Raw genomic sequence first — 24,748 nt, forward strand, 5'->3', positions numbered from 1 at the left:
CCCTTCTCCCTTAAGTAAGTGTGTGTCAGCAAAAGATCACCCCACCACCAGCACAAACCAGCTCTGCGGTTGTGCCCGGGTCCAGGAGGCGACAGAGACTGCGCAGGACGTCAGGATGAAAAGTTCAGCAGTGAGGAAGAGGAGATACTTCCTCCCACGACCCCTGCCCAGCCCTTCACGACCCCAGCCCAGGACCAAAGGAACTCACTGTGCAGCTGCAAGGAGGAGGAGACCTAATTATAATAAGAAGCGAGGGCAGGCGGGGGGGGGGGGGGTAGGTTATGAATATGTATAGATGTCTCATGGATATGCAACACTCTGTAACATCTAAGCAAGGCGGGAGCGGCAGGGGGGCACAGGCTTGTTGTGGCGGAGCATCCCCCATGTGCCCGGCGCCGAATAAACATACCTGCTTTACAACCCTTAGTTGGGAAGTCTTTCATCCGTAAATCAATACTAGTTGCTTAATCCTAAGGGCCTTAGTGTACTTTATATTCTCATAGCTACTGTAGCTTCATGTTAAATCAAAATCACACTTTTGAACTAAAATCAAAATAATATTCTAGGATTCAAACTGTTTTATTAAGGTAACTGCAACAAAACCGTTCGGTAAAACTAAAACTTTAGAAAAATTATTATCTGATAATATTAATCTGACAATATTTTTTGTCGTGCGTGGCTGTCAGATTAAACAGGATATCAAAGAGATTTCTTAAAAAAAAAAAAAAGCCCAAAACTGTCCCAACCTGACAAAAGCCTGCCTAATAGAAATATTGGGGCTCTTAAAAACGTTTTAGATGAAAACTTACACTCTGTCATAACTGTCCTTTAAGTTTTAAACTGGTGATCCTGGGAACCCTTTGGACTAAAACAGTTTGGGTGTTGCCTAGCTTTTGTTTCTAGTCCCTTATTTCAAGTACTGGGTGTTAGTGTAAAAGCCCATGTCCACTCCTGCAGAGTTCAAATAAAAACTGGTTTTAACAATTACACCTGCGTGCGTTTGGTAAACTGTTTAAACAGTTCAATTCAAAGCCAATTAGTGAAACCATGCTCTGTCAAAGTGATCTAAGGAAACATTAACCAGGTGGTCGTGTGTCCTGTCCCCCCCCCCCCAGGAAACATTGCACCTGGGGGTTGAGATATGCCCTGCCCTTTGTTTGTCGGGACATGCCCTTTGTTTGTCGGGACATGCCCTGTGTTTGTCGGGACATGCCCTGTGTTTTGTGGAGACGGGCCGTTTATCTGATACCGTGGGAGTTGCTAGGGGAGGGTCTGTGCCGTGGGCTTGGGGTGGGGGATATGTTGAGGATTTCTCGGAACTAACTGTACTATTCCCTCCCTGTTCCCGGAATTGTGGGACCTGTGTAACATTCTCCGCAATAAAAAGGAGCCGCTTTGGGCTCCAAGCGGTGCGTGCATTTGGAGGAAATGATTCCCCCATGCACCCAGCGCTGAATAAACATACCTACTGTATAACCTTCCTGGTTCTAAAGTCGTGATTGTGTGCCTCAAAAGTTTTAGCTTTTAACTAAACTTCTAGGTTAGCTGTCTCAATAACCTTACTAGTAGAATCAAAAAGTGTGTTATAGGTAGATTATGACAAATCTCATCCAAATATGGATTAATGAGTCTTTATTAAGGTGAGAGAGCAAATGCAGCGCTGGGGTGGCCGAGGAGTCGCAGCTCTGTCCAGGTTCACCAAATTGTTCAAGTTTCAAACCCCCTTTTATCCACACTGTCACCGGTTTCAACATCTTTAGCATGCCTCCTGGCTTCTTCCGCAATCTTCTTCTCCTTGCTTCGGGTAATTCATCAGAGCAGTTAGCTTACAAATTTCATTAACACAAGCTGTTTTACAGGACAAACATCTCATGCAGGGACCCCCAACCGTGGTAGAACAACCCATTGATCTCTCTAAGCAAAGCAGGAAATTCCAATGCTAAATTCTTAACATTCCGCAAATTATCTTTTAACCACATATAACAATCCCTTCCCTTTTCTATTTACCCTTAATTTGCTGATTAGACTTGGCTAATATATCACGAGCTACTGTCAATTCAGGATTCTCATCTACTATTGTTTTCATCTCTATTTCAGGTTGTCTCACCACCATCAGTTGTACCTTCTCTAATCTATTTCTAACAAAGGCTACAAACTTATTAAGAATACAGGGCCCAATTGTCAAAGCCATCAAGATCATTATGAGAGGTCCAACCAGACTGGATATTAAAGTAGTTAACCATGGTGACTGATTGAACCAAGATTCCTACCAGGAGGATCAGACCTCCCGTTCTCGCTTTCTTTTCTCTAGTCCCTCCCTCAATTGGGCTAATGAATCTCTTACAACTCCAGTGTGGTCGGCATAAAAACAGCACTCCTCGCCCAAGGCGGCACATAGTCCTCCTTGTTGCAAGAACAAAAGGTCCAATCCTCTCCTATTCTGTAGAACTACCTCAGATAGCAAGGTCCATGACTTCTCTAAATAGGATATAGATTTCTCAATGCGGGCTAAATCCTCATCTACTGGCTCTTAAAGAGGTTAGGCCCTGTTGTTGTTGCACTAAGGAGGTTACACCTGTAGCGGTTCCAGCAATTCCCAATCTTAACAAGGTCGCGGTAGTGATAGCAGATATAGGTTCCCTCTTGCTGATTCGGTGTTCTGAATTACTCCAATGTGAGTACATAGCCTCCTCTCCATATAGGAGAATCCTTGGTACCACTGTGACTTGAACACAAAATTCAGAGGTATTTTGTTTAATAGTGGTGATAGATAGGCAGGGTGTTAGCCCAGTTATGGAACAGGCCCACCATGCCCCTGGACTTGGTAATACCCATTTAGTGGTGGGTGAAAAGTTCTGAGTCTGGTTTGTGCATAAGGCCTTTCTCCCATTTGTTACTCTCCCTATGCACCAACCACTCCCTCTGACCTGTCGGAGAGTGATCCCTGCTTTCCGTTCTCTCCAGTTACATCTGGAGGGACTGTCCTCATCAGAAGTGTTGAAAGGAGAGGAGACAGCTATTCCTTCATAGAAAGGCGGCTTAATGTCATAGCATAACCAACAGGTGATAGTGAAATTCGGATTTGTAGCGTTTAAGGCCTGATAGGCTGCCTGCATTACAGCCCAAAGGGATACATCAGCTTTTTTCTCATCATTCATCTTAACGACAGTAGTTTGATCTAACCCCTGTGATGCTGTAGAAGTCTCCACCTTCTTTATCTTTTTCTTTTTACCCTTTTGTTCTTTAATAATTCGATTCGGGCCTGTAACTTGGGAAATTTTAACCTCACGTTTTTGAACACGTATTAGGACCCCCCTATTGGTCCCAGGTTCCCAAAACCTTATTCCCCAGGTTCGTCCCGTTAGCCATCCGGGATCTTGGTGTTGTAATATCGAGACCCTCAAGGACTTGCAAGTCCCAGCACGATTTATTCCACCATCGCGATTGTAGGCAGGCTTCTGACAATTATCGGGCCACCAATTAACACTCAAAAATTTGTCCCTGTTAGGTGCCTCCCATCCTCCAGTGGTTATGGTTTCACAACCCCAATAGGCACAGTAATAGTGGTTAGGGGAGTGGCAATAACTTTTGCCGGGATTTGAACTGGGACACCAGTAGGTAGCTTTTAAATTTGTCGCTCCCCAGGAATATTGTCTAGAGGGGTGACATTCAGAGTGCTCCGTGCTTCCAGCATATCCTGCTGTGGAGTCTGATAATTCACAATTGGTCATGTTAAAGGAGGGTGCACCTGTCGTAATGTTAATCTTCAGAATTTTAGAATCGTCCCATCTAGCGATGGTCCAATTGAAAGGCTGATGATATTCATTCTCGATGGTGAGGCCAAATAACAATATTAACAGAATACCTGTTTCCATTTCCCCACTATTCAATATCTCTCTGCCTTTCCTCGTCTACTCCCTTGCAAGGAGCAACGGGATCTCAAGGTCTTCTTGGCAGCAGTAGATAGTCTTCAGGGGAATATAACAGGCACCAAGTTACTCTTGTTCAGGGCCCCCTTCTCTTCTTACCTCCAGGGGGCTGCGGCCACACCACTTTTCTCCAGAAAAAATGCCTACTATCAATACGTCAAAGACAACGGCAAGCACTGTTAGTAGTGTGGGTTCAGCTATTAATAGGTCTGGGATCTATGTAGAGAACTTGCAATCCTGGCAACACGTGGTCCTAATGCTCTATACCAATCGGTTTCATAAATTTCCCAGTGTTCAGGCACTAATAATTCCCACCCACAGAACAATTTGCAAATTTCCACCTGGGCTTCTGGACTCCTGTTGATTATGCCGTGACACTTCATACAATACGGTTGTTTTCTAAATGATATACAATGTGATAAATAATAGAAGAATTTTGCTTTCGCTAAAAGTAATTAAACAATTACTTCTTAGGCTAAAGCTATTATTAGTACAATGATCCAAATTTTAAGAAAAGTAAAAGACTTTACTACTAGGAAAAGAAAAGGGGGGAATTGATCTGAGGAAACACCAACCCAACAGCCCCCCCCTTTTCTTTGGGATGCTCACCAGATGGTCCATATCAAAGGGCGGTAACTCCTTTGCAATGGGATGAGAAAGAACAGAATGGGGCCATCTCTGGTATCCCTTGTCCTTGAGATAAGAGAGGAACTGAAACCACTGAGCCATAAAAGACAAAGGAGCTGCAAATTGGCCCAGACTTGAAGGACAAGGTGTAGGTGACCACAGGGCTGAAGAAAGAAGAAGATAAGATTGTAGAAGAAGCCAGGAGGCGTGCCAAAGGTGTTGAAACTGGCAGCTGTGTGGATAAAAGGGGGTTTGAAACTTAAACAATTTGGTGAGCCTTGATGGAGCTGCGACTCCTTGGCCATCCCAGCGCTGCGTTTGCTCTCTCACCTTAATAAAGATTCATTAATCCATATTTGGATGTGATTTGCCTTAATCTACCTGTAACAAAATTTGGTGCCGTGACTCGGATCCAGACAGCTGACTCGGAATTCAACTCTGGGAGGGCACCCCCATCCTTGGATGGTCCCAGGGGGAATCCCGACCAGGCTCACCTGGATTTTCCGAACCGAGATAGGAGAGCAAAGAGGATACGGGGTGGGGGATCGGACTCCCTGGTAACACCCCAAGACAGCCGTTCCCTGTAATATTTGTGCACGAAGACCGAACGAAGACTCTGGACTGAGTGAGTATATTGCGATACCGTTCAGCTGGGGACTGGGTACCCGGAGTGTGAGTGACTGAGACGTCCACCGGACTTCGGAGTCCAAGGGGCGAAGCGAGCGTGGACCTCCCATTAGTGCGGTTCCCACTGCCCGCGAGGGCGTGGGCCACGGACGGGGGAAAGCGAGTGACTCGTGTGACAGAAGGCACTGCCGGAAGATGGGCCAGAGCAAAAGTAAGGCTGCTGGCACCATACAGAATAAGCAGGGTGGGGGTGGTGAACTCCCTAAAATACCTCCAGATAGTCCGTTAGGGCTTATGATTCAGCCTTGGGATAGTTCCCCCCTCCTGAAGAAAAAAAAAAATATCTAGAGAAAAGATGATCCATTATCGTATGGAAGTATGGGGGGGGGAAGGAGATAAGTAGGGATTTATATTGGCCAGTTTATGGCTCTTTCGAAGATTGGACATGTCAACAATTAAATATTTATGTAAATGACAAATAGCCATTTAATAAGGAGGAGAGTGAATACGCCTTCTTATGGATTCTAAGTACATCACGAACCTCAAATTTATTTCCGCTAAAGGAAAAGAAAAACAACAAGAAAAAGAAGGATGTAGATGACACTCCACCTCCTCCTCCTCCCTATGTTTCCCCTTTTAATCCACCCCAAGACTCTGGGCGGGATTCTTCTCCCTCCGCTCCCTCAGAGTCCCCGTTAATTAAAAAAACTAAATTCTGAGTCTGATGAGGCAGTAATTCCTCCTCCACCTAGGAGGACGACTAGAAGTCAGACTCAGGGAAAGCAGAAGGGAAACATTATTATATCCGTTAAGGGAAACAGCAATGGGAGGACCCCAGCCTGGAGTTGGTTTTGTATCGATCCCACTCAGCTCCGGGGATGTGAGAGAATTTAAGAAAAAAAAAAAAATGGGGCACTTATTGGAGGACCCTCTAGGGGTGGCAGAACAGTTTGATCAGTTCCTTGGCCCAAATATTTAGACCTGGGATGAGATGGAATCCATCTCGAGAATCTTATTTACTAGTGAGGAACAAGGAATGATCAGAACCACTGGTATGAGACATTGGGACCAAAGACATCAACAAGGACCCGCTGGGGATACAAAGTGGCCCCCCCAGAGACCTAATTGGAATAATTAAGACCCGGTCCATAGAAATAATATGATCGAATTCCGAGACATGATAGTTCAAGGACTTAGAGATTCAGTACCGAGGGGGCAGAATATTAATAAGGTCTTCAATGAACAACAAAAGAAGGATGAGACCCCCACTGAATGGTTAGAGTGTCTAAGGAAGGGCTTGCAATTATATTCGGGTCTGGACCCTGATAGTCCAGTGGGTCAGGCTCTACTTAAGACCCAGTTTGTGGCTAAATCCTGGACAGATATAAGAAAGAAACTAGAGAAAATAGAAGACTGGCAAGAAAAAGGGTTAGACGAGTTATTACGAGAAGCTCAGAGGGTGTACGTAAGAAGAGAGGAGGAAAGCCAAAAGAGGCAGGCCAGAATCCTGATGACAGCCGTGAGAGAAGGACAAAATCATGATAGGAGAAAGGAGAGTCTCCGAAAGAATCCTGTGGGAAATAGGGGACCGGTACCGCAGAATATGGAGTGTTTTTACTGCCATAAAAAGGGACACCTAAAGAAAAACTGCAGAAAGAGAAAGCAGGATGAGGAGGTCTTCAAGGAAGATTAGGGAGGTCAGGGGCTCCATCTGCTGGGGACTTCTAAGACCACGGAGCCCTTGATAAAATTGAAACTGGGTCCCCAGCACGAAGTGTGCGAATTTTTAGTAGATTCGGGCGCTGAGAGATCAACTGTTCAACACTTACCATCGGGCTGTATAGAATCAAAGGAAAAATTACAAGTAATTGGAGCAGAAGGTGAACCTTTTAAAGTTCCATTGGTGAAAGATGTGATGATAGAAACCCCCAATAAATATAGTATAGGAACGTTCTTATTAGTCCCGGAGGCTGAATATAATCTTCTTGGACGGAACTTAATGGTAGAATTAGAGGTTAACTTAGAAATAGATCAAGAAAAACTAAAGGTGAGGCTCTATGCCTTAACAGCAGAGGATGAAGCTAAAATCAACCCAGAAACATGGTATGATTCGGAGTCAGTAGGGAAATTAAATATAAAACCAATAACCATATCTATCAGGGACCCGGACCGGCCAATTAGAATAAAAAAATACCCCATCTCTAGAGAAGGGAGGGATTAAAACCAATAATAGAGAGACTTTTAGCTCAAGATCTCTTAGAACCTTGTATGTCCCCTCACAATACACCTATCCTGCCGGTAAGGAAGGCCTTGGGTGCATGTAGAAATCCAGTTGTGCTGCTGCTCTCTTAGGGTATTATTTGAGCTGTGTGAGGATTTCCTCCTGCAGCACTCAGAGCTGGAATTGTCGTAGGAAACATTTTACTGGCTACACAGAATAAACCAGGTGATTATTTCACTCGGTGGCTTTAACGGCAATGTTTATTCGAGCTGAAGGGGTTCACGGTCTTCAACATAGATGTTCTAGATATGTGTATTCTGAGATGGCCCTGCAAAGCTGGAGCTCCAGGAGTGGCAGTGGGAATGGACTGGGTGATAAGAAGCCCTGTAAACTTCAGATGTTGCTCATTCTTAATAGAATAGTTAAAATAGAGCCCATAGGACTGGCTGTCATCACTGGGGTTTTTTTTTCCCCTCCACACTATCTACCATTTCTTTTTAGTCGGAAGAGGCTCAGTCACTGTTGCAAATGTGAGGCTGGTGTGATTTCTAATCGGTCTGTGAGTCAGAGCTGAGTTAAGAAGGGGCAAACCAACAGGAGAAAGGCAAATGTAGTTGAAAGGAATGTTTGTTGTTAATGGCAATTCTCTTAATCTGTGTTGAGGCCATCTGGTGATTTTAATGTGGAAAAATGCATCTGTGTGTTCAGAGCACTCTGCAATCAGGTCCAACAGTAAATCTCCATTCCTATCTTGCAAGGGAGTTTACCTGCAGCATCCCATTGATTTGGGGGGCATTGAGAGACCATTGCAGCATTCATGTTCCGAATACAGCTGCTTGTATGATTGGAACCAAGACACTGCTATCTCCTGAGTCTGAGAAATTTTACCTGACAGTCATTGTTTAAAAACGAGTGGACGCGGATAAAAGCACTTAGTGAACTTGAAGAAAAAATGAGAAGTCTATGCAGGTCCTAAATGAGGCTGAGAAATTGATCCTAAACAAGGCACAGAAAGAAAATTGCTTCTTGGCTGTCCACTGGAGGCCTCTCTTCTGACAGGGGTAAACCATTTTTTTGTGGGCATAGCAGCAGCTCTAAGCTGAAAAAGTAGGTGAGAGTAAAATCGGGACAAATGCGTGGAAGAGTGTAGAGTTGTGGAGGCAAAACAGAGATTGAAGAGGTGAAGTGTACTCCCTCTAGCTTCATCTTCTAACTATACAAAGGGATTTGTAGAATAGTTCGGGTCGGAAGGGATCTTCTGGGGTGCGTCTAGTCCAACCTGCAGTAACAGGACTAAGGCTTTTCTAAAGAAATACTCTTGAATCTAGAAATGTGTTCTCTAGATCTTAAAACTCGGGTTTTTTCATATGTTTTCAATTGCTTGTGTTTGGTCAGAAGGGCAGTAAAGGTCCAGTGGAAAAAAATGAAGCGTGAGAAAAGACAACCTTAATTCTAAAGATTCTGAGCAAGTTCCAAAGAGCAAAGTTGACCTGAACTCTTGTTGCAGGTGGGAGGGAGTTACCATCCCACGAGTAGCTGGAAGCTGTCGCATGTATTTCAAGGAAGCAACGCTGTCTGATTTCCTTGAGATGGTCTCTTCTAAGTGTTGTCTATGTAATTAGCAAAGAATCTTGCAGTTTACCTTTTGAGAAGGGAAGCAGCTGGCAATTCTTCACTCGTGCGAGCATAGATATTTTATTTGTATTCCTTTAGCCCCAGGGCTGCTATTCCTTGTTAAATAAAACCCAGTCAGAAACTTTTCCACATCACCTTATAAAACTTAGGAGTTCTCTCCAAGGTAACTCTCGGATTGGGCAGAGTAACACTGAGTCAGCTTTTGGTCAGAAAGGGATTTTACATCTTGTGGGAAAGCTTACTGTATCAAAACCTGATTGTTTTAAAGCAGAATGAAAACCAGCATTTTTGCACTTTTCCACAAATGACATTAAAATTGGATCCAGTCGTTCCTCTCTAGTCTTGTATGATACCATGCAAAATAAAAGAAAAGCTAGTTTAGAATGAGAAGTCATAACCTTATGAAATACTGTAAATTTTCTACCTTACTGTGTTAGTGATGAGAAAAAACTGTTTGTGTTAGTGAAAAACTATTTTTTGATCTGTAGACTGTAGCCGATGGCATAAGTCTCTCTTGTTTGTGCCTCCGTGTGCGTGACTGCGACACAGGACCCTGTTCTCGTGTAACTACATGTAATGTAACAACTGAAGGTTAAAGCCTAAGAAAGTCCAAGATGAGAGGAAGCAAGCAGCAAAATGGACCTCTCCCCACGCTTACCCACGCTGTGAAACTGGGCTGTATGCCACTGAAACCACAAAGGACGACATTGGGGAGGTGATGAAGAGGAGGGAGGATGAAGTCACGACCTCCGGGGGTCCAAGACGACCACCTTTTCTGTTCCAGCGCAAGCGCAAGTGGTGCTTTTCCGTTCCATCATTCAGGGCGTGCTTTGCCCGCCTCCTGGCACGTCCTGGCCCTACGTGACGGGATGCAAAGGGTATAGAATTCACCTGGAGCTGCGACACGGCACGGCAACCAATTCCGGCCAACGCTGGCGTCGCGGAGACGTCCGCTAAGGATTGGTGCCTGGCCGTCTCGAAGTCCGGTCTGTGCTCCAGTGTGCGCTGCCCTATCTCGTGGGGTGGATGGCAGGTGTGTGAGGAGGCTTTTGTTGTGCTAAGTAACAACTTGCTTTTGCTATTTTAGTATAATTAATCAATCATTTTTATATATATATACACACATATCTATAGAACAGTGTACGTAGGTATATTTTCTTTCTACTAAACCTTATCCTTTGCTAACCTTGAACTGGAACACCGCCTCCTCCCCCCCCCCCCCCCCCCCCCCAGTTTAGGACCCCCTCAAATTCATGCCCATGGGGAAGCGGCACAAGCTGATGATGGGGTACATCGACTTCACCCTCAAGCTCCAAAATGTGGAGGTACCGTGACCACTCAGTTTGGGGGAGCCCCAGGACCCTGGGGGTGCCGCTGACCCCCCCGTTCCCAACCAAAGCGCCTCTTATGGCCTCCACGCTCACGAATTCATCTTCTTCCGTTACGTTAGTGGTGGCGGGGGTGATCTCTGTTATTACAAGGAAAAAGAGGTGGACGTGAGTGACATCGTCAACACCCTGCTGCCCTGCATCCCCCTCGATGTCTGCCTCAAGGGTGGGGCTGGGTATTCGGGGGGCTTTTGGGTCGATTTTAGCTTTTTGGGAGGGATGTCCTCACCTCATTTTCTCTCCCCGCTCACAGCTCCCTGGCTCAGCATTGAGAGGGTGCGCTGGGGTGTCTGAGGTTTTGGGGAGCTGTGCACCCCTAGTGACTGTGTCCCCCCACTTTTGATGCCCCTCAGGGAAGGAGAAGGGGCCCTTGCTGGAAGGGATCCCGCTGCGCCTCAAACCCTGCAATGCCCACGGGCTCTCGGTAGAGTAGCAGCTCTACTACAAAATCGCCGAGGCCTGTGTGGGCTCCTGCAAGGCCAAACGTGCCATGAGTGTCCGCCCCATGTCCCCAGAATCTCAGGGGGGTCCCCAACCCCCTTTTTTGGGGACATTCCAGTGTCGCCAACTCAATGTTGATCTCTTGGCTTGGTGGCCTCCCGCTCTCCTCCCACCCTCAATATTGCATTTATGGGTCCCTGTTGCCCCCGCCACCATGTCCCCACCTCCCTGCCACCTCACTCGGGGTGTCCCCTTGTCCCTTGGGGTAACATCCCCATGTGTCCCTGCCCCCAGGAAGCAGTTCAGAGCATTGCCATTGGCCTGGGTCACTACCACATGTTTCCACATTTCAGCACCTTCATCTTGGAAGGGTTGAGTCCCAGGGTAGTCCCCAACATGTAGGGTGACACGCGTGTGTCCCCAAAGGTGGGGTGGCTCTTCTGACACCCCACACATGCTTTTTGGGGTCCCCGTTTGTCCCAGGTCCATGTCAATGTGGTGCAGAACAACCTGGTGCTGCTTGTCTACCTGGTGCGGATGAAGGCTCTGATGGGCAGCCCCACCCTCTACCTGGAGAAATACGTGAGTCGGGGGGGCTCCCCCTGCTGTCCCCTCACCTGGCATCTGCCGAGGGATATCACTGGCCTGTTCAGGTCACCCAGGGCTGCTCGGAACCCTCTGTGTCCCCCCATGACCCCAGGCTTCACCAGCTCGTCCCCATCATCACGACACACACTGGGAGCCACCAGCTCTTCCAGCATCCTGACGTGGGGCTGTCCCCATGTCCCACACTGTCCCCTTGTGTCCCCAAGCTCCATGAGCTCATTGCTGCCATCGTGACGTGCACCGTGAGCCGCCATCTCTGACTTTGTCCTGACAGGGACAACCACTGGACCCTGTTTGCAGGGGAGGGGGACGTGGAGAGGACACGTTGTTCTGCACCCACATGGTGCAAGTGCAGGAGGGCGCAACTACACCTTCACCTGGGTGGGCTTGGAGACAGGGTGGGGGTGTGGGGACCTGAGGAGGGACACAGGGACATAGGGTGGGGATGTGGGGACATATTGAGTGACGTGGGGTGGGGACGTGGAGGGGACATGTTGCTCTGCACCAGCATGGCACAAGTGCAGGAGGTCAACTGCACCTTCATCTGGGTGGGCTTGGGGACACTGGGAAGGGATGTGGGGCCATGGGAGGGGATGTGGGGCCGTGGGGGGCTTTGGAGACACAGGGTGGGGTGGTGGGACATAGGCCTTTGGGTGGACATGGGGACACAAGGGACAGGGAGATATGGGGGGACACAAAGGTCGTATGGCACTTTTGTAAAGAAAAGGGAGTCTGAAGATAGAGAATTAATAAATGAGATGAGGCCTGTTCTTAAAGACAGCCGGAAAAAGGCCAGTACAAAGTGAAACAAACCAGCTCAAGACACGCACAGTTGCACAGCTGCCCCCCACCCCCAGAAGACCTTTGTGAGCGTGCGTGAGCGCTGAGGTCAACCAGCGGACACGGTGAGGAAGACGACGGACGAGCACCAGAGAGCCCTCGAGACCAGCCCTCAGCAAGAAAGCACAGGCTTTAATTCTAGCTTTGGCTTTTCTGCCTGTTGGTTCCCAAGGCGATCCCAAACGCGGAACACGGATTAAAACTCTTCCTCGAGGGAGCCGTGGGCAGGGGGGCCAGCCGGCAGAGCTGCCCGAGTCTCTGGAGAGTCTCTCGGAGCTCCCCCTGGGCAGAGGCAGCACTGGGAGGATGGACAGGGTGGGCTGCTGGTGTCCGTTGTGCAGCCTGGTCCCTGCCGGGCGCAGTTTGGGTGTTTCCCGGATTCCTTTACCTCCTCCTCCATTCCGGCCTTGCAGAAGTCAGAAGTTGTGGTTTGCCCTCACGCAGGGCAACGATCTGTCCCAGTTACCACCGCACTGACCCAAGTGTTTGTCTGACCGGGGTCTCTGGGGCACTGAAAACCTCCACCTCCTGTGGTCTGTGGCTTCTACAAACCGGCTGCGCAGATCATAACCCCACCACAGGGATCTGCTCTGTTCTCTCTGCCTCGGCAGGGTTTGCTCACGAGCAGCCCTGGCTGCGGGAGCCACCTTGGACCTGGTGTTGGAGGGTCCTGGAGCTCCCTCATCCCTTTAAGCTTTGTCATGAGGTGGAGGACTTGCTCTCCACCACCACCTCCACCACGCTGAGCGGTGATACTCCTTGTACTCTACAAACCAGCTGCGCAGATCATAACCCCACCACAGGGATCCGCTCTGTTCTCTCTGCCTCGGCAGGGTTTGCTCACGAGCAGCCCTGGCTGCGGGAGCCACCTTGGACCTGGTGTTGGAGGGTCCTGGAGCTCCCTCATCCCTTGAAGCTTTGTCATGAGGTGGAGGACTTGCTCTCCACCACCTCCTCCTCCTCGCTGAGCGGTGATACTCCTTGTACTCTACAAACCGGCTGCGCAGATCATAACCCCACCACAGGGATCCGCTCTGTCCTCTCTGCCTCGGCAGGGTTTGCTCACAAGCAGCCCTGGCTGCGGGAGCCACCTTGGACCTGGTGTTGGAGGGTCCTGGAGCTCCCTCATCCCTTGAAGCTTCGTCATGAGGTGGAGGACTTGCTCTCCACCACCTCCTCCTCCTCGCTGAGCGGGGATACTCCTTGTACTCTACAAACCGGCTGCGCAGATCATAGCCCCGCCACGGGGATCTGCTCCGGTCCCTCCCCCTGGCCTCCTCCCTCTGGCTGAATCCGTGCTCCTCTTTGTTGTCGTACTCTTGCACGGCGTGCAGCACGTGGTCCAATGGTTGACTGCAGACCAGGGTGTCAGGTTGCTTCCTGGACACGTAGGAGGCCGTGCTGAGCCTGTGTGGCCAGTCGTGGCACGGCCAGCTTGCCGATGCCTGCTGGGCACCTGCCCAGGTCAGCTGGCTGGTGCTGGCTGGTGCGGAGGAGCCGCTGTCCTCTGGAGAATCCTCCTTGTCCACCTCCATGGCCTGCAGAGAGAGCTGTGAATAGGTCCTGCCCTTTCCTCCTGAAAGGACCAGAACCGTGGGGAAGCCCCAGGAGCGGTGGGAGGGGACAGCTAAGGGCCTCCCAAAGGCTCTCCTGGAGGGCTGCAAAGGCAGAAGGGCCAAAGGTGAAGAAAGGGGATGGATCTAGGTGGGATGCTTGGAGAGGGAGCAGTGCTGCAAGTGTCTTCAAGAAAGCTGCAGTTTGTGGGAGGCAAAAGAGATCCCAGAAATAAACCCACTGCCCATCTGGTGCCCTGACCCACCTCCCCGCAGTTGCCTCGCTCCAACGAGGCAGAGCCTGTGGTCCCACAGAACCCACCTGCTCGTTGCCAGCCGCCCACCGACTGAGGAAGGAATCGGCATAGGACGGTGCCGGTGGGGAATCATCCCTTTGTCCAGCTTGCAAATCCGAGCACCTCCTCTGGGGTTCTGTCATTTTCTTGGAGCTGTTTCTACAACAGAGAGAAGACATACCCAAGATGACAGTGGGAAACTCCACTGGAGTCAAAACAAGACCTTGTCTTTATACCCCCGACAGTCTCCATTTCAGAGAATCATAGGGTCATAAGATGGTTGAAAGGGAACTTAAGGAACGTCTAATTCCAACTCCCTCCCTCCCACAGGCAGAGGTATCTTCCATTAGACCAGGTTGCTCAAGTCCCCATCCAACCTGGTTTGAACACTTCCAGGGAGGGGTTAGCCACAACTTTTCTGGAAAACCTCTTCCAGTGCCTCTCCACTCTCACAGTGAAGAATTTAATTTCTTCCTTACAACTAATTGAAATCTAGCCTCCTGTAGTTTAAAACCATGACCACCTGTCCTGTCGCCACGCTCCCTGATAAAGAGTCCCTCCCCATCTTTCCAGTACTTTTAAGTATTCTCCTCTACTGTCGTGACTTGAACCTGGCCGGCAGTCAATCACCATGCAGCCGCTCACCTCCCTTCCCTGCCCCCAGGCATGGAGGAGGGATTTGAAGGGGTCAAGGGAGTCTCATAGGCTGACACAAAAAAGTTTAGAAATTGTAATAAAATGAAAAAATAACAAAACCAGAAATGACAAATGGGCAATGCAAAATGTGATTGCTCAGCAGCTACCCAACGGCAATCCCGGAAGCCAGGAGAGCCCCCCTCTTCCTGGCCGCCCCTCCTTTCTATACTGAGCATAACATTACATGACAGGGAATATTCCCTTGGCCAGTTTGGGTCCGGTGCTCTGGCCGTGCTCCCTCCCAGCTTCTTGTGCACCTGCCCACGGGCAGGACACCACGGGGAGTTGGAGAGTCCTTGATGTCTCAGCAACAACTGAAAACATCAGTGGGCTATCAGCGTTCTTCTCATACCAAACCCCACCCTGAAGCCAAAGCACAGCGCTATTCTAGCTACTAAGAAGAAACGTTAACTCTATTCCAGCCAAAACCAGGACATCTACATTGGACAGCTTCAGATAGCAGACAGGTAGCAGTTTACACCAGGGCAGCAGCCTAAAGCCCAGCAGGGAAAGACAAGGACTGGCGTGGGTTAGGTCAGATTTGACAGCACTGAAGGATGCAGGTAGGAATGACTCCTATGACAGAAAGAGAAGCACAGAAAGGGAAACAGAAAGAGGCTGAGAAGAAAAAAAAGCAGAGCCAGGAAAAGGAAAGGTATTCCAAACACTTTTTGTGATTGTTTTTACCTGACATAAAACAGTAAGTAGGCTTGCTGCCTAAGAACTGTGTTGATGCTGCAACGATACACAGAGTCATCGTCCATCTTGTGCCACCATCCGTTGCTGGCCTGTGAAGAAAGGCATTGATACCTGGAGATGAACTGCATGGTTTCTCCAGAAAAACACAGGCAGAAAACTACAGAACCAGCAAGGGTACATCAAACCAGATCCACTCCAGCCCCTAAGGAGACCTTCTTCCCCAAAACCTTGGCTGCCAGTAACCTTGCCATGCAAATTTGTCTTCCCCAGCACACATTTTTCCCGTGTTTGGAAGGAAGTTGCTCTTTACCTTTGTGTAGCAGAAGTAGTGTCCTGACTGACAGCTGCCACCACTGTGTACCAGCACAGCATATAAGGAATAGAGGAGCGGTTCTCCACTGGTCTGCGACATGTAGGGGTGAAGATCCAGATACTCGGGATACTTCACGACCTACGGAGAGACCAAGAGGGCTCCGAAACGATCCTGAAATGCTACACCAAACAGCCCTCAAAGAGCAGGGGCCGGAGGTGTCTAAAAACATCTCTGGGGCTCATGAACACTCGGTTTTCCCTAAAGCAATGCCTTTGGGTGGCAGGAAACTGTTGTCAGCCAAAGCAGCTCTGTCGGAGCAGAGTACACGCTTGTCTCCCGCGGGAGCCCTCCTCTCCCCAGAAGGAAACATGAAAAAGGCAACATGAGAGCACTGCTTTGGGCCATCTCCTGCTCCAGGAAGGGAAACTTGCACTCCAGTTGCGTACGCACCTTGCTGATCTTCCTGTCGGTGTAATCGTCAAACCTTTTCAAACAAACAGTGAGAACCCTGGGTGCTTGATGGACGGTGAATCTCTTGGAGGCGGCAACCATCCTGTCGCACCTTGAAACCAAGCCCAGAGCCCAGTGCTGAAAGGCACCCTGCCTTGCCCCAGAAGGCCAGGCAAGCTCTCCTGTCTCACACAGCCTTACGCTATTTTAAGGCTATTCAGTACCATAAGGCCATACGAAAAAGTGCTGTGTCTCATTATCGTCCATTAAGCCTATGAGACAAGGTGACTTATGATGGACGACACGCAGCAGCTTCACACAGGATCTAGTACTAAGATGTTGTTAGTAATCATCTTACTGGCTACATTTAAAGGAGTTTTCGCCATCCAGCTGCTCAGGTCTCACAAATTCCTCCAGAGCTGCGGTGACAGATGAGGCTGCCTGGAGGAGTGAGAAAGGAGAGCGCTGAGCTGCGGGAAATACCCTCGCCCAAGCACTCACTAGGAGTTTACACAAAAACCCAACTAGATGACGCTGAGGAGAGCCACTGCGAACCCCCAGGCAGTGTCCAGGATGGGGCAGAAAGAGGGTATTATGGTCGACATTGCCCTCATTTCCCCGGGATTCCTGGGGCTGTCAAGAGCTACGTGCCTGCGCCGCCGCTCAGTTCAGCTCCCGATGGTGTGGAGGGTCATCGGTAATGAAAACAACACAACCCATCAGCCTTGGAGCCAGATGGGTGTTGAGGGAGGGCAAAAGGAAGAGGGATGAGAGTCTATCGAGGGTGCAGAGAGGATAATGCGTGCTCGTCCATTCCACACCCCACCCACCACCCAGCTCTCTTCTGTTTGCAGTTTGCACTTTTCAGTCATCCCTGTTGACTCCGGAAAGCTACAGGGGCCTTGGGACGTCTTGAAGCACAGTTGCCAAGCCTCTTACTTTTATATCCAGTGAAATATCCAGGAAGAGCTCGTAGGAATCGGAGACCGCGCTGCAGCTCAAGCACGTGACTGGAAGGCAAATCAAAATGGTCAGTGGTAGGGGAAGTCAACTGACTCTGCCGGTTTACATCCTTCCTAACTACCGGTTAGGAATTGTACCAGCCTCACGATCAGCTGTTATCACAGGCAGGCAGAGGGACACAGACAATTCTGCGGAGAGCAATAGTTGTGGAAAAGTACCTCTGGATCTCAGAAAGCCCGCAAATATTTGACGGACAATGGTAGTTGATTGAGAAGCGAAGTCCAAGCTGGAAATAAATGGTAAGGCAGAGAGTTATCTCCTCCAAGTGGTTTGCTTTCTCTAAGAGCCCTGGGCATAGGGTTTCCTTGATGGCAGTACATCAAGGTGTCCAAAGGGCTCGGGAACATTGAAAAGGTAATTTGTTTGCGCTTACTCGCTGCTCCAGCTCAAACAATCTCTCTGCATGGCATCGACAATACAGCGTAAGAAGTCATGGGCGTCTTCCTGCCTGCCGAGCTCGAAATGTTCTCCTATTCCTAAGAAAGAGGAAGTTAGTAGTTCTCTCCTACAAGAATGGAAAAAAAAAAAAAAACCTGTAAAAGCACCTGAAAGGACTTACGTGTGAGAACACGGACGACAGACCAAGGCTCGATGGCGCTGCCTGAGGAATGCATGACCTTGTTAACGTGCGCTTCCATTCTGCACATCATGCAGAAGCCTTTCTGGTGACCTGCAGAGGGAGGGAGGGAGGGAGGGAAGGAAGATACTCGGGTTAGCAAAATACCCATAGCCACAGGAAACCTGATGGAGATCTTGCAGTTATAAGAACAGTCTCCACTCCTCCCAAGGTGCCAATGTCCCAGCAAGCTCAGGACATTTTAGCGCGCAGAAAACATTCTTCAGGGGGACACTAAACTGACATAAGTTTCCTGTGCAGTAAGGAAAGAGGGTTTGAGCTGCAGGAATAGGGACCAAGACCCGGGGCTAGGAAGAGGTGCCTTTCTGAAGATGATCACACCTAGGTAGGACACGTGTCTTCTCAGCATGAGTGTTCCAAGAACACCCACTTGAGGACTGACAAAGAAGGGCTGCTTTTCACCTAAACCAGCTCCCAGATTCTGGGAATCCCTGGGAAGCGCCCGACCAAGTTCCAAGGAGATATTTCGTAAAAGCACTCACACGACTGGCCGTGCTTCCGAGAGAGCAGGTAGTTGGCCAGAGGGGGCGTGTATGCCAGGCACTGCAGGACAGAGTTTAGGTAGCACATGTTCCCCAGGTTGTAGAGCCCTCCTCCAGCTTCCTGTTGTTGCTTCCAGTCCATGCAAATCTCGTCCCGGGGAAAGTGGATCCTCTGTGACGGCTCCATTCCCTCGACAGTGACTGCAGGGAAATGACATTTGAAAAGAGAGGAGACGGTATTGTTGCACGAAAGCAGGTCCAGAAGTCGAGTTCTTTGCAGGGGCACCCAGTACGACCAGATCTCCATCCAACCCAGAAACACTGGGGGAAGCCTAATGCTGCCTGTGAAATTTACTGGTCAAGGAGCAGTTGTGGAAAATAATCCGTTCCACTGCTGACTTTGCCGAAAGTCCAGCAAACAAACCCACACTCTGAATCTTCTGTGCCTCGGGCTAACTTGCTTTCCCTCTCGGGTCTTGAACAGCTCAAGTTTTCCCTTTTCCTGATGGTGACTCGGTGAAAACAAGCAAGTATTCAGCCCAGGAGGCAACCCGGCAGATGTCAGCTCTCTCTACGAGCAACGACAGCTTTCGAAGCCTTGTACTAGGGGCGGGGGCGGTGATAAAATGTGTTTTACTGTGTGTAATCCAGACCACTGGGGTAAGTCTGGCTGCTACCAGGCAAGGCCCCAAAATTCACTCTAGGCTGTCAGCACAGCAACACCCAGGGCTGGAGCACCGGCCACGTCCGTTGCCTTTGGGCATTCCCAAAATCCAAACGGGCTGGTGAAGCCGCTACTGACAGGAGTCGTTCCCCATTGCGGCCATCGCTCCTCTCAGCAACACAGGGGAGAGCTTGGGGTGACAAAGGACGTCAGGCTGCTCTCCAGACAGAGAAGAGCAGCGCCCGTCCCTGATTGCAAAGACATAATTGTAGCTCAACAGAATGAATTTCGAAAACCCCAAAGGAAACCCACAGAACAGCCTCCGCCATCAGAAGCGTGTCAGGGGTACTTGCAGCTGCTGCAGAGCTGCAGGCTGCTGGCCCTACTGTCCCTGTCACAGGACTCCAACTGCCGGCAATTCCAAAGGCCGCTTGGGTACTTTTATCCCGTCTCTAACCTACTCGTATGATCTGTCCTGAAAGTCAACTCGTAATTACCTTTGAAAGAGGATGGCACTTGAGGAGAAGAGGGCAGCACCCGGGAACTGCTTGGTGCAAAGGAGGCACGCAAGCAGCCAGGGAAGGAGCCGTTACCCCGAAGGCCGGCTCAGCCCGACTGGCTTTCGCTGGCCGGCTTCTCAGGAGATCAAGCCCTGGCCCGGTGAGATCACAATCGCCGGGCGGGTGCCGCATCACAGCCCCTTTGTGACACGGGGCCACCCAGGGACGCACGGGTGTGGACTAATTACTAAAACGACCAAAATACAGCGTCGTTCACGCAGGAAGGAAAGGTATGAAATCAAAATAGCGTCGAGGGTAAAATGCGGCTGCAGCTGGTATGCGAAGAATCCACCAGGTCATCTGCGATTCCCGGGACGATATTGCTTGCAGAGCACCACGGGGGGCGAGGTGGGCTGGAGAGCCCACGGTCTCTCCCCGGGATGGTACAGCAGGTACGGGAACGGGGTGGTACCACAGAACTGAGAAGCTGCGCCCTGGCCACCCCGAGCCAACATCCCGTCGGATTTGGATGAAACGCTGTCCTTTGTGCAAACTTTGCTCTTTAGAATGTCATTATAAGACCAAACCACACCTCCGTCCCAAAGGCTACCCGCCTCCAAGGTGCGCCCACCCCTCTTTGAGTCTGCGCCGTGAGTTTTTGTAATCTGTACCTTTAAATGTGCGGCGAGAGAATTCTACACCAATCCTAAGAAAGGTATTTATGACGAGAGGCACTCAAACTCCACCTCAAAGGTAAAAAATAGTATAAAAATAGCCCGGGAAGAGGGGAAGGTGGGGGAAGACACCATCGTGTTGACTTCTGGGACCAGTCGACGGGCTGAGCCTCTCTTTCTAGCCCCTCCCCCCCCCCCCCCGGGACGCCTTTGGGTAAGACTTAAGAACTTAGAAAATCTTTCTAGAGGGTCTCTTTTCTATTTGTCATAGCCTGGCTGCATTGTTTATGACTTTGTTGCGCGCTTTGCATGTACTCTTATTTGCACGTGCTTTGCAGCCAGCATATTTATCACCAGCAATCATATGAACCTCTATGTCTGTCACTTAACTAAACGGTACCATGTGAGTCGCCAGTCGGTTCGGTTTCTCACTGAACGCGACCAAAGAGTGGCCGTGCTAGTTCATGAGCACGACTAGACTGAAGGTGCAGTCCACTATTAGTGTATCCAGATCGGAACAGTTTATTCTATTGAACCCGATCGGACTGATAGTGGTGAATTGGTTATCACTCAGGTTTTCTGCCTTAACCGTTTCACGGGACAGGGGGTAGGATTTGTGAATGTGCTGCTCCCTAATGTAGAAGCGAGGGTGTATAAGAAAGAAATGAAGAAGTTATTAGAGGATCCTGTGGGGCCGTTGGAAGAGGTTGAGCAATTTTGGGGACCCAATATACATACATGGGAGGAGATGCAGTCGATGATGGGAATCCTTTTTTCCCCTGACTATTCAACAATATTCAGGAATAGATCCCTCAGGTGCGGCAGGGCAGGAATTACTCAGGGTGAACTTTGTGACTCACTCGTGGCCAGACATCACAATCATGGGCGGTTCAGTGTGACGGATTTGACGGATGCACTTTGGGCCTGCCCCTCAGCTGCGGAAAGGAGGGACTTTTTTGCCTTCGAATGGGGGGATTTGGAAACTGGCAGGAAACAGCAGCTAAGGTGGACTAAGCTATCCCAGGGGTTTACTGAGTCTCCAGATTTGTTCGGACAGGCTTTAGAGGAAATACTGCAACAGTTCCAGGCTCCTCCTGGGATCCAGGTCCTACAATATATAGATGATCTCTCGGTATCTGGATCAACAGAGGGAGCTGTGAGAGCAGCGTCAATTGAATTATTAAATTGCTTAGGGGAAAAGGGCTTAGGAGTGTCTAAAAAGAAGCTACAATTTGTTCAAAAAGAGGTTCTATATTTGGGACATTTGATAAGCGAGGGGAAGCGTAAAATAAGCCCTGATAGGATTACGGGAGTAGTTTCTTTGCCACTGCCTGGGACGAAGAGAGAAATTAGAAAATTGCTAGGACTCTTGGGTTATTGTAGGTTGTGGATTGAAGGAGATACACAAGGTGTTACTAGATTTTTGTATGAAAAATTGTTAGAAGAAAGGCCGGTCTGTTGGGTGGAGACAGAAAAGAAACAATTAGAGGAGCTGAAAAATAAGCTAATTACAGCTCCGGTATTGGAGCTTCCATCTTTACACAAACCATTTTACTTGTTTCTAAACGCGGAGAATGAAGTGGCTCGTGGAGTGTTGGCTCAGGACTGGGGAGGGCAAAAGAAACCCGTGGCTTATCTCTCAAAACTGTTAGATCCTGTGAGTCGAGGGTGGCCGACCTGTAGTATACAGGCAGTAGCTGCCACGGCAGTTTTGGTAGAGGAAAGTAGAAAATGAACGTTTGGAGGTACTATCATTGTGCATACTCCACACTCAGTGAGGAGCGTGTTGAGTCAGAAAGGTGGAAGGTGGTTAGCAGACTCAAGGATGTTGAGATACGAAGCAATGCTGCTGGATCAGATAGATCTCTCATTAGTAACGAATAAAAACATGAATCCCTCACAATTTCTATATGGGGTGGATGTTCAGGAACCAGAACATGACTGTTTAGATTTTAGTAATAATCAAACAAAAATAAGATTTGTTAGATGAACCTTTGCCCTGTGGGGAAAAACTATTTATTGATGGGTCCTCTCGATGCCTAGAAGGGGAAAGAATATCAGGTTATGCAATTATCGATGGCAGAAAGTGGTAGTGTTAGAAAAAGGGAAATGAACTGCTGGGTGGTCAGCGCAAGTCTGTGAACTCTATGCCCCGAAACAGGCGTTGATATATTTGAAAGATAAGGAAGGTACAGCGTACACGGACTCAAAGTATGCATTTGGAGTGGTCCACACATTTGGAAAACTATGGGAAGAAAGAGGGCTTATAAATACAAAAGGGAAGGAGCTAGTATACGAGCAGCTCATCAGAGAAGTTTTAGAAGCCCTGAAGTTCCCCCCCCCCGAAACTGCAATTGTTTATGTGAGGGGACATCAGAGGGGAGTATCAATGGAAATAAGGGGGAATAATTTAGCAGATCGGGCAGCCAGAGAAGCAGCTACAGAGTCATCAGCAGTAGTTTTATTGGCAGTAACACCGGGGGATTATGAGAATTTAGTCCCAAATTTCACAGAACAAGAGGAGAAGGATATACTTAAAATAGGGGGTGAAAAAGATCCAGAAGGAAAATGGACTTTACCAGATGGAAGGCAGATGTTAAACAAAATGTTATCGCGGGAAATTCAGGGGCAATACGAGTGCATAGGAACATTCACGGTGGCTAAACAACTAGTTGATCGATGTCTGATTTGTCAAAAAGTGAACAAAAAGGTAATGAGAGGAAAGGTGGCTGGGGGACGGGAGCCAGCCATACGGCCTTTTCAAAGTCTCCAGGTAGACTTCACAGAGCTACCTCAAATACAAAGGTGGAAGTGTTCGTTGGTATCAGTAGATCACTTAACCCATTGGGTGGAAGCAATCCCCACGCCAAGGGCAACAGCAAGCATGGTACCCAAGGTGTTACTGGAAAACATTATTTCCAGATATGGATTAATAGAAAAAATAGACTCGGACAGAGGAACACATTTCACTTTAAAATTTATACAACTATCTGAAGTCTTAGGGATCGAATGGGCATCGCACACCCCATGGCATCCTCAAGGTTCTGGAAGAGCAGAAAGAATGAATCAAACTTGAAAACAAACCTTGACTAAGTTAATGGTTGAGACTCAGATGTCTTGGATTAAATGCCTGCCGTTGGCCTTATTAAGGATCAATACTCAGCCACGAGCAGACCTGGGAATTCCGCCCTGTGAAATGGAGTTTGGATTACCATGTACGAGTAACGACAGATATTGTCACCCCTGAAGTAGGAGATCAGTATGTCAGAAAGTATGTAATAACAATACCTTAACGAAACTAAGAAAGAAAGGGCTTCTGCCTCAAACACCGAATCGAATTCCGAGACATGATAGTTCAAGGACTTAGAGATTCAGTACCGAGGGGGCAGAATATTAATAAGGTCTTCAATGAACAACAAAAGAAGGATGAGACCCCCACTGAATGGTTAGAGTGTCTAAGGAAGGGCTTGCAATTATATTCGGGTCTGGACCCTGATAGTCCGGTGGGTCAGGCTCTACTTAAGACCCAGTTTGTGGCTAAATCCTGGACAGATATAAGAAAGAAACTAGAGAAAATAGAAGACTGGCAAGAAAAAGGGTTAGACGAGTTATTACGAGAAGCTCAGAGGGTGTACGTAAGAAGAGAGGAGGAAAGCCAAAAGAGGCAGGCCAGAATCCTGATGACAGCCGTGAGAGAAGGACAAAATCATGATAGGAGAAAGGAGAGTCTCCGAAAGAATCCTGTGGGAAATAGGGGACCGGTACCGCAGAATATGGAGTGTTTTTACTGCCATAAAAAGGGACACCTAAAGAAAAACTGCAGAAAGAGAAAGCAGGATGAGGAGGTCTTCAAGGAAGATTAGGGAGGTCAGGGGCTCCATCTGCTGGGGACTTCTAAGACCACGGAGCCCTTGATAAAATTGAAACTGGGTCCCCAGCACGAAGTGTGCGAATTTTTAGTAGATTCGGGCGCTGAGAGATCAACTGTTCAACACTTACCATCGGGCTGTATAGAATCAAAGGAAAAATTACAAGTAATTGGAGCAGAAGGTGAACCTTTTAAAGTTCCATTGGTGAAAGATGTGATGATAGAAACCCCCAATAAATATAGTATAGGAACGTTCTTATTAGTCCCGGAGGCTGAATATAATCTTCTTGGACGGAACTTAATGGTAGAATTAGAGGTTAACTTAGAAATAGATCAAGAAAAACTAAAGGTGAGGCTCTATGCCTTAACAGCAGAGGATGAAGCTAAAATCAACCCAGAAACATGGTATGATTCGGAGTCAGTAGGGAAATTAAATATAAAACCAATAACCATATCTATCAGGGACCCGGACCGGCCAATTAGAATAAAAAAATACCCCATCTCTAGAGAAGGGAGGGATTAAAACCAATAATAGAGAGACTTTTAGCTCAAGATCTCTTAGAACCTTGTATGTCCCCT

General features: G+C 48.5%; 1 protein-coding gene and 1 pseudogene across 1 annotated transcript; one reads left to right on the plus strand and one right to left on the minus strand.

Moving 5' to 3' along the window:
* The first annotated feature begins 7,182 nt into the window (after positions 1-7,182).
* Positions 7,183-11,734, plus strand: LOC122154859 (annotated as a pseudogene).
* Positions 11,735-16,675: 4,941 nt separating this feature from the next.
* Positions 16,676-18,650, minus strand: LOC122154860 (ubiquitin carboxyl-terminal hydrolase 42-like). Its single transcript, XM_042807556.1, has 6 exons — positions 18,464-18,650; positions 17,904-18,014; positions 17,718-17,820; positions 17,503-17,570; positions 17,261-17,331; positions 16,676-16,762 (listed from the first exon to the last, which is right to left on the minus strand). Exons 1-6 carry the CDS (start codon positions 18,648-18,650, stop codon positions 16,676-16,678), a joined length of 627 nt encoding a protein of 208 aa, XP_042663490.1.
* Positions 18,651-24,748: the final 6,098 nt, after the last annotated feature.

The sequence above is a fragment of the Tyto alba genome, unplaced genomic scaffold, assembly GCF_018691265.1.
Source record: "Tyto alba isolate M040663 unplaced genomic scaffold, T.alba_DEE_v4.0 Super-Scaffold_5, whole genome shotgun sequence".
Lineage (NCBI taxonomy): Eukaryota > Metazoa > Chordata > Aves > Strigiformes > Tytonidae > Tyto > Tyto alba.

Bases quoted from the DNA above. Each gene is read 5' to 3' on its own strand.
- LOC122154860 (XM_042807556.1), bottom strand. From the start codon at position 18,650: ATGGAGCCGTCACAGAGGATCCACTTTCCCCGGGACGAGATTTGCATG. The intron at 17,332-17,502 runs GTACTTTTCCAC...TTTGCCTTCCAG, and splicing joins GGGCTTTCTGAGATCCAGAG to TCACGTGCTTGAGCTGCAGC. The intron at 16,763-17,260 runs GTAAGAGGCTTG...TCACTCCTCCAG, and splicing joins ATATTTCACTGGATATAAAA to GCAGCCTCATCTGTCACCGC.